At 35.1% G+C, this 10,049-nt stretch overlaps 1 protein-coding gene across 1 annotated transcript in view; it reads left to right on the top strand.

The window, feature by feature from the left end:
- Positions 1-10,049, top strand: part of Inpp4b (inositol polyphosphate-4-phosphatase type II B) — a 939,536-nt gene that overhangs the window by 786,548 nt on the left and 142,939 nt on the right. Inside the window, exon 17 of the mRNA XM_008843442.3 lies at positions 5,673-5,876. Within this exon, the coding sequence (XP_008841664.1) occupies positions 5,673-5,876 (204 nt within the window). The remainder of the gene's footprint in view (positions 1-5,672; positions 5,877-10,049) is intronic.

The raw sequence follows: 10,049 nt of genomic DNA, 5'->3' as shown, positions 1-10,049 counted from the left end.
TAAGAAAGAAAGAAAGAAAGAAAGAAAGAAAGAAAGAAAGAAAGAAAGAAAGAAAGAAAGAAAAAACTTCTACAAGGTAACATGGGAAAAATGTTTGTTACCTTCAATAGACAAAAAGTTCATAACAGAAAAAGCACAAGTCACCTCCCCCCAAATAAGGCAAAACAATATGTAGAAAATTAAAAACAACAATGGTTAAGAAAACACTATTAAGAAAGTTAACAGGGGCTGGCAAGATGGCTCAACAGGTTGAGACACTAGCTGCCAAGTCTGACATCCTGAGAGGTACAGGACTCTGCATGGTGGGAGGGGAAAACTGATTCCTCTAATTCCTGTGCTGCCCTATCTATACCTACAAATGGTTGTAGTAGCACATGTGCCCACATACATACATACACACACAAGTAAATAAATATAGATGCAATTTTAAAACTTTTAAATAGAAATTAAAAGGCAAGTCATGAACTCGAGATTATATCTGGAAAATATGTATTTCACAAAAGACTGGCATCAGAATGAATAGGGTATTTATATAGCTAAATAACCCATAAACCTCAATTAAAAATGGGAAAAAGAATTAACAAAACACTTCACTGCAAAAGATATATGAGTATTAAATAAGTACAAGCAAAGTTTCGCCACATTATTTTTCAGTAAAGAAATTCAAATGAGATTCCACAAAAACTACTGAAACAGGAAATGCAAACGAGATTCCACTAACCGCCACTGAAGTAGCCAGCAGAAGAAAAATTGGGCTGTAAAGAAACAGAACCTGAACTCCCTCAGCATAGCACAAACACATGCAGTTATGCGTTCTTGTTATGTGTAAGTCCAAGTTCCAGCAGTATGAAAACAGAACATGAGACAGACACTGAACACCTATATGCATGCCCAATAGAAAGCTTACATTCTGTGGGCTGAGGAGATGACTTACTGAGTAAAGGGCTTGCTCTACAATGTGAAGCCCTGAGTTCGAGTCCCTCAGTCCCTGTAAAGGAGGATGCAGTGCACACATGTGTAATCCTGGTGTTCCTACAGTGAGGTTTGAGGTGGAAACAGGAAAATCCTCAGAAGCTCATGGGTATACACAGCTGCGAACAATGAGTGGTCCTAAGACAAGGTGGAAGATGACCCAAAACATGGAGCTGTCCTCTGACTTCTACAAGTGTGCCATGGCACACACACACACACACACACACACACACACACAAGATTCTTTCTCTAAAGGAAGTTTGTTCTGTAGGCCCTAAGAAGACTGAGTAAGGAGAAACTGATGCCTGCTTTGTGAAGGTCATCTCTATGGCAGTAGAGAGACATAGTGCAAACATGCATTTGGGTCACTGGATAGTACTAGGCATCATATAATATCAGTGCTGCTCCTGGAGAACCTTGCTAAACACTGATTCTGATCCAGTTAAGTCAGGGCTGGTATTTAGGAGTATATATTTTAATATTTGTGGCCTATAAATAACACCTTGGAAGAAGAGAAAGCACTGGAAATATAAACACCCCTATAAGAGGGCTCTGGGAAATGTCTGTAGGAAGTGCGCAATCAAATGTAGAAAGGATGTTTACTGGAAAATGGAACTGTGTGGAGGTAACGAAAGAATTAGTCTTTGAAATTTTTGAAAAAGTTTAGGTAGAATAAACTGGTGACTAATCCACCGTCTAGATGTCATTGAATGTGCTCCAGAGATTCGCATTCTGAGCTGCTGAATAGCAATGATATCACCAAGTGCAAGATCTAAGAATACTTTTGTAGCGACACAACACAACAACAAAAACACCTTGAATGCGACTGGAACTTTTAATCTGAAAAGGCTTTCAGTGGAAACACTCACTATAGATGATTCAGAACATGCAATGATGGATTTAGATACTCAGGCATAGAGTAGGGGGAGAATGTTGGAGCATCAATAGAGAAAATGTGATTTGAGGAAAGTAGTTTAAGGCTCTTGGGTTCCATTTACCATATCTGGTATGAACAGGGAATGAGGGTAAAAAAGAAATTGTAAATATGTCAATCAAAAAAGAGGAAAAGAAATAAAAGAGGGCACTAAAGTTTACAATGAGCTTCACTAGGATTTTCACATTTTTCCCCCACCTTTGTATAAATTGGGTAAATGGGCAGATAATTTATTCAAGGTCAAATACATAATACATGTGCCCAGACTGTCAGGTAACCTCCTGGCTGCTCAATATAATTTCCTTTAAGGAATGTTGAAAACATCACTATATTATTGGCAGAATATAAAAATCTTTCTTTTTGTAATAAATAAAGCATATCAAACATAAAATAATGGGTTTTTTTCTGCTGACTACAGGACTATTAAAATAGTAGTTATCTATTTTATCTACTTATGCTATAAGTTACTTCATCAGTTAAATCTGGTCAGTATTGCCTTGAATTTGCTTTCTATGGGAATGAGATTATAAATAGAACAGATTTTGCTGAATTTGTTGTGATCTCTAATGAAAAGGAGTGGTGTACAATGAATATATCCTAACTACGCTTCTTTTACTAATATCCCCAAAACTAGTAAATTTTCTTCGGGCATTCCCTAGAGGAGTAATTTTTAGTAGTTTTAAACTTTAAGATGATTCTGTGTTTTACTTTGAAGAATAGTTGTAGGGAAATATGAATTTCAAAAATGCTGTAAGGGTAAAAGTATTTCACTTGAAAGGTAGCATTTTTCTCTCATTATTTTGTTATCAAGCAAATGAAATAGGACATCCTTAGGTTCTGAGTTTATTCTTTTATTTTTACTTGACCTGGCCTTATTACAATATTTAGACTGCCTTTCTTCTTTCATTTAGTTCAGTGCAAGCTGAGACAAGAAAACAAAAAAGGTCAGGAGGCAAGATCACACCCATCCCATGTTTCTTTCATTTAATGGCATCTAATTTCAAGAACAGCAATATGCCAATACAATCGAATTAAGTGACTTAATAATTCCTGAAACTAATGTTTTTGTCATTAAACATCCAGTGTCTAGTCATCAAATGTACTAAGTAATGCTTGTCAAGAAAACTAAGATATTTTTCCTAGTTACATGGAGTTTTCAATTGAATATTTAGTGTTATCTAATCAAATGTGACCCTGTGTGTGAAAGACGTCAAAGATTCAGAAAGATTCTTCCAAGGATATAGATAAATTTGTACATTTAAACAGAAAGTCAAAGATCATCTCTTATTGTATATGTGTAAGAATTTATTGCCTTGTCGTAATTATCTAAAGAAAGTTCTGGGTTGTAAAATTACAAAAATCTGTTGCATTATCTTCCTTGACTTTGATGGTAAATCACCTCAAATGAGATTCATAAATGTTGTGAAGTCCTTTGTGTACATACTTTGGGAAGAAAGCGAGTGCAAGTGTTGCAGCATATTTCAGCTGGGTGTGAGCAGACATCCCTCTACAGAGTAACTATACAGAATTACGGAAACTAGAGCTGTAGTAGCAGGAATTCAAAGAAGCCAAGATGCTTTTTTCTAAAAATAAACCCAATGAATTGATTGAAACTAACAAGAAAGAGTTTAGTGAGGCTGAATGGGAGTAAATATACATTTTTAACATTTACGTTCACGTTGATGGAAACATTCAGGCAGTAAGATGTAAATAGCACGTTCCTCCATTCTCTTCTACCCACACTGACTGGTCTGAGTACAGTCTAGCTTATTTTTCTGTTAGTGTTTGTCCTGCATCTTCCAACCTCTTTTTAACTCATCACATGCATCAATGCACACTTATTGTTCCTTTCCAGAATAAGCCAAGTTCTCATTTTGTGTCCTTAATTTATTCTAAAATATTTTCCACTCTTTAATGATTATATATTCAGTTTTCACATTTATTATTTTTTGTCCTACTTTAAAGCAGTTTCAACATGACTGATACCTTTGAGCAATATTGAAAGAAGCCAATAAGTTTTAGCAGTAAAAACAGTTCCATGGGCATCTGTAGGAGGAGCACTTAATTATGAGACCTAACAGATGTTCAAAGCATGTGGGGATATGGATTTAGTAAAGGACACAAACATCTAAACCGATGACAAGTCATGGCTGGTATGGAATAAGAAAAGCTTTTGAGCTTGTTCCACAACTTAGAACCTACTTTGCTTGTGCTGGTAATAAGCAGCATGTGCTAAAACACAGTTTAAGATTTTTAAACTTTTAAACTTATCTGTTAATGAAGAAGTCACCATCAAATTCTTTTCCAGCTCTACAATGTTCGGATCTATTTTAAAGAAGTAAATATGTTGTGTTGAAGAGATGGCTCAGCAGTTAAGAACACTGCTTGTTTTTGCAGAAGACCCAGGTTTGAAGCCCAGCACCCACATGGCACCTAACAACTGTCCATAACTCGAGTGCCAGGGGATCCAACAGCCTCTTCTGACCTCTGCGGGTATTGCATGACACAGGCACACTTACCTACATGCAAGCAATACATGCACAAACACAAAATAAAAATAATAAGTAAAATGTTTTTAAAAAAGAAGTAACGATGCAGATATAACAAATGTTATTAGGTACTTATTTTACATAAGGCATAACTGATTTTCTTTAATTAATGACATTCATAACAAAGATGTAGAGAAAATTTATTAGTCATGAGTAAATTTGGTTGGATGTGTTGGATGCATTTAAAAGAGAAACAATTATCTTGAATTACAGTAATGGTTACTCAGCATTATATCCAAGGATGTTGCTGTAAATGGTAATGTTATAAATTGTTATCCCCAAATAACACTCTGGGTTAAGGGCCCCTTCCCAACAGACTATGAATTGTGACCATAAAAACCACATGGGTCTATGTTGACTTATTTCTCTACTGTTGGAAAGCTCTGGTAGGCCACATGCATGTTAAGTTTACTATGATATAGACAATCACTGCATCATTCAATTTACTACATGGTGAAGCTACTAAATGCTTCATTAGGAAATTTTCAAGTGCAGGTAAGGTTCTTTACTGTTGGGAAACTGTCATTACAGTACTTACTAGGTATTTACCACTAGCTTATAAAGCTCTTCCATGCCAAGTTTCACAGTCACCTTGTTAACACTGAGCTTTATTGATATAATTTGGTGAAGGACACAGTTTGGGAGATAAGAAGCAAATGTTTTCATAGGGAAGACTGCCTCCTCATCTTTACTGCAGATCTGTCAATAATGTGAAAGAATTACCAAATATTTTTTTTATTGAATTTTTGTGTATTTCATACATAAAATCATCTTTGTACCCCCTTCCCCTTTGGCACCCTCCCATGGCCTTTAACTTTGCTTAAAATATAGAGCATTGCAGCTTTTCTTCTGAGGTGTGTTTGGAATTGCTTGAAAGTGAAGCCGGTAGATGTTGTTGAAATGATGATCCCCAGTGAAATTCATCTCCAAAGACAAGATGTGGAGTTAAAAAAGAAGAGGCTGAGGAGACAGATGGTGTTTACAGTACATTTAAAACCTTAGCATTAACTTTAAAACAGGAGGACTCCAAACCTTGGCAGCATCCCAAAACCCAACCATTTCTCATTGATTGGTATGAATCATTTTCCCTCCTTGGCGCCTGTGCTTTTCTCACCACACACACCACTAAGTATCAACAAATCTGCAATTGACCTTTTCACAGCTCTATACAGAGATGCCTACTATGGCGTTTCTAATCCTTGTCAATTTCTTTCCAGACAGAGCTCTTTGTACATGCATTCAAGGATCAGCTGGTAAGGAGTGCTCTTTTAGCTCTCTATACTGCAAGACCAGGAGGGATCCTTAAGAAATCAACCTCTCCTAAAGACAGTGCAGAGGAGAGTAGTCCTCAGGACCAGCCACCTCCCATGAGAAGGCAGGACTCTATACCTCATCATTCAGACTATGATGAGGAAGAGTGGGTAAGTTTTTCCACATCATTCACCACTCATGGTTTAGCAAGCATACTAAGAAAGCTCTGCTCTTCATAAAAAATATCGGGAACCAGTTGCACCGCAGAATTTTAAGTCAGATAAATAGGTCACACTTTCCTTAGGGGCAAATTACATTTCAATGTTATATTCCTGAACAAATTTATTTGGTATATATAAATGTATTTGTTAGCAAGTAAATCACATCTACAACCAAAAATATGTCATCAAATCCATGTTATCAAAATTACAAGATTCTAAAAACACATTTCCTTATTCACTGCCAAGCTACATAAAATTTTTAAAAAATTATTTCTCAGAAAACAAGTCAAAAATCATAGCACAACTACTTGGATACAAGTATCTTCATAATTGCTATCTAAAATTTTACTTAAATGCATAGTTTTAAACCAGATTTCTACTCAAAGAAGAATGGACATAAACATATTTTTAATACTACCTGCTGGTGATTCTGTGATTCAATAGATGTTGCTTACAGGGGTTCTAAAGCTTATATGCTGTATGTACATATCCAAATAGCAGAGGGCACTGAACAAAAGACACAAACAAGGTAAGAGGAACTCTAGTAGGAAAGAATAGCATGTGAGACCAGAAGTGTGTGGGGAGGCAGCAAGGACAGTATGTTGCAGTCATCATTCATCTATGAGGCCTCTGAAGTACAACACATTGATAAACACACACATGTACACACACACACACACACACTCAAACATCTTGGAAAACATTTACTGTATTGCATGCTTAACTAAAGGAAGTGTGTGAGCTATCCCAGATGTTAACATTTACTTACCAGTATATTTTCTTGCCAACCTAGAATTTAAGACGGGAAAAGTGTTTGAGAGGCCCAGTTCTCTCTAAAATGTTGTTCTAGGTTTTATGAGATAAAGCCAGATCTTTCTTTTGGAAAAATTTCTATCACAGGAAAGATACCTCTGGGCTTCTAGGACTAAATGCTGAGTGCTGTTGTTGTTCATTAAGATTATATTTCTCCCACTAAAGCATTTTCCAAAGAGCAAATCTAATATTTCTCCCTTTTACCTTTTCCTTCTTTGATTTAGTTAAAGCTCCAAGATGTGAATAACTACCTATAGCTTCTTGTAATACATATTTGGTGCATCTTAAAAAATTACTATTTAGTCCATTTTTAAATATAATCGACTTTTTTCAGGAAAAATATCTTTTTTAATTGCATTTTCCTCCAGCTGTCCTAACTTCAACTTATTTCATTGACAAAAACTGATAATAAGAATTTGGATAATATCTATCAATTTTATTTCATAAAGATTAAAACTAAAATGAGTACTCAGAAAAATTGCCCATTATTTTCTAAATAATTTTAGTTGTTAAGTGATTTAATGCTTTAAAGTTTTATTTTCCTAAAAAGTTGTTAAGTGTTTAAACCCCAAAGGAATATTTGGGATCTTATGACAATCTGTGCCAAGAAATTGGCTAACAGCGTTCTTCATCTTCAACCAGTAAAGATGACGTGTTGCATTTCTTCTTTGACTTTCTAGAATAGATTCTTCCAGCAGCTGGGATCCCACAATTAGTTTGTCCAGAATATGAAAGTATTCCATCCAACCAAACTATTAGGCTTGTCCAAATTTTGTGGCTTCAGTAATTATGCTAGTCTCTACAACACTGTGGTTTAATTCCAACATTACTACACTTAATAGGGTTTGAGGCCAAATCCGTCTATCTCTATTCAAAGAAATTGTTAAAAATATAAACTTATCCTTTAAATTCTGATTCTTTCTGGCAAAGCACACAACTAGGAAAACTATGATTATTGGTAATATCCTAATCCCATTTCAAGTTTAACTATATTTTTATATCAGGCAACATTTCAGCATTCAGACTATCCAATTGATTTCTCTGTTATACACACAAATTAAATGTTAAAGTCTATTATTGGAAGAAGAAGTTTTGGTGTGCTGTTGGCAATAGAGTGATTATAGATAACAGTAATGTACTGTAGCTTTCCAAATGCTAGAAGAAGAAAGGAATTTGAAAGTTTTCACCATGAAGAAAATAACATTGAGGAAATGAGTAAGTTTAGTAGGATTTAAAGATTCTGTAATGTATACATGTATCAAAATTATTACATAGCACTACATCAGTATGTATAAATTTTGCTTATATCTATTAATTATTTGCAAATTTTAAAATAAGTTATAACCTTAAATTCATAAATAAATTCGAAAGCTTCCTAAATTAGGGGACATTTTCTCTACTATTTTATGGTAAGTGTACATATGTTCACATAAGGAAAAGGAGTTTCACATTAATTTACACTAATAATCTTTGGACAAGTTCTTAGCATTATTAAGTCAAACATCCTGTTAGTGAAGTCCATTTGTAATCTGAAAACAAATTGATGCTTTTCTGTAACTAAATGCTACCAAAGATTAGGTTTTGGAATAAGACTTCTATAAACCATTTTCTGATAGAGATCTACAAGAACCATACCATATCTTTGTCTAGTGATGTCCAGAGCAAATACAAATGTTTAAGCTTGACAGGAGTGTCCATAGATATATTTACATTGCCATAGTTAGTAGAAGTAAGCATAGCCACCTGTCAAACACTGCTTACTCTTGCAGGCCAAGCACATTCAGCCAGGTACCTCCATAGGGAGCAGTTGTCCGGATTCTGAGCTTATCTTGCCAGCTACCATGTCTATCTTGTTCCTCACTTCTAGTTGAAAGAAACTGAAACTTTGTGCATTATGCAGGGGTCTTGTTGCAAACTGATATTCAACACAGATTTGTTTCTGTTCTTTGACTGGCTAGAACTATGTTATGTGAAATCACTGGCCTTATGTTAATGAAAAGAAATTAAATCATACTCATTCCTTAGAGGTAATTATTTCTTTTAGCCCCTGTGATAGTAACCTATAATTAAACTTTTTCAAAGATAGTGCCTCATAGCTTAGTTGCTCAAATGAATAATCTATACACTGAAATATGACCACTTATTTCTGGTTTTTGACATAGGGAAGTACATGTGTATATGTGTATGCATATATCCATACATATGTATTCGGTTCCAAATAATTCAGTATAACAATTACTCTTGGATATCATGCACACACAGCCTGTGGAATACTGATTTTATTAAGTTATTGATATTTATGTTTATTTCATTTGTTCATGAATTTGTTGCATGTGGTCAATACAGTAATAGAATACATTAATTAATTTGAAATTGACTTTCAAATTATTTCTCATACTTGACTTCTTATTTTGACAAACAGGGTATTTGAAATTCATATAGTTCTCTATCCAGTACTTCTTCTGTACCAGAATTCATTGAGGTTTCTGAAGATTTTTATTCTCCCTAATAGTCTGAAGTCTTCAGTTGTCTCTTTCAGTCTTTATTACTTGTTTTTAAATGTCTTAACAGCAAATGATTAATCTACCATCTTCTTCTTCTTATGCCCATGCATACTTCCCCATGTTTTAGGACTGTGATGACTATAAGATGGACTGTATAATGAAGCTGCATTAGGGTCGAGTATATGAGAAGTCCCTAGAAATTCACAGTATTTTGTTTTTGTTTTTGTTTTTGTTTTTTTTGTTGTTGTTGTTTTGTTTTGAGATAGGGTCTCCCTGTAGCCCCAGCTGACCTGAAACTGGCTATGTAGATTAGGCTGGTCTAGATCTCAGAAACCAGCCTGCCTCTGCCACCTGAGTGTTGGGATTAAAGGCATGAGTACTGTTACCCAGCAGCAATGGTGGTAATTTTAATTTACCTCAGTATTCATAGGAAGATTGACAAGGGCCTAGCTTCCTTATCTTCCGATAAATGACACAATAGAAGAAATTATTTTTTCATTGTCCCATCTTTGCATTTTGAATTACAGGGATTTGAATGGGGTCTTTCTAAGCAGTTACCCTCAACATCAAAAAAGGGCAGGCAAAAGATAAGAATTCAGTCAATTGTTCCTGGTATGGCAACTGAACATAGTCTGTCATGTGTTTTCTTAGTGGATGAGAAGCGTTCCTGAGATTCTCCAGTTCATTTCACCCAGAGGAAATGTGCTTGGAATGCTTATGCACTGTTAAGGTCTACAAAAGGTGATTAAGCAAAGTTCATGGCTGTCCATTAAAATGCACAAATGTTCTATTAAGGATAAAACCC

Source organism: Nannospalax galili, unplaced genomic scaffold (assembly GCF_000622305.1).
Source record: "Nannospalax galili isolate Female #2095 unplaced genomic scaffold, S.galili_v1.0 scaffold359, whole genome shotgun sequence".
In the NCBI taxonomy this organism is placed as follows: Eukaryota; Metazoa; Chordata; class Mammalia; order Rodentia; family Spalacidae; genus Nannospalax; species Nannospalax galili.
The sequence above is the reverse complement of the archived record's forward strand: the minus strand, read 5'-3'. Positions and strand labels throughout refer to the sequence as shown.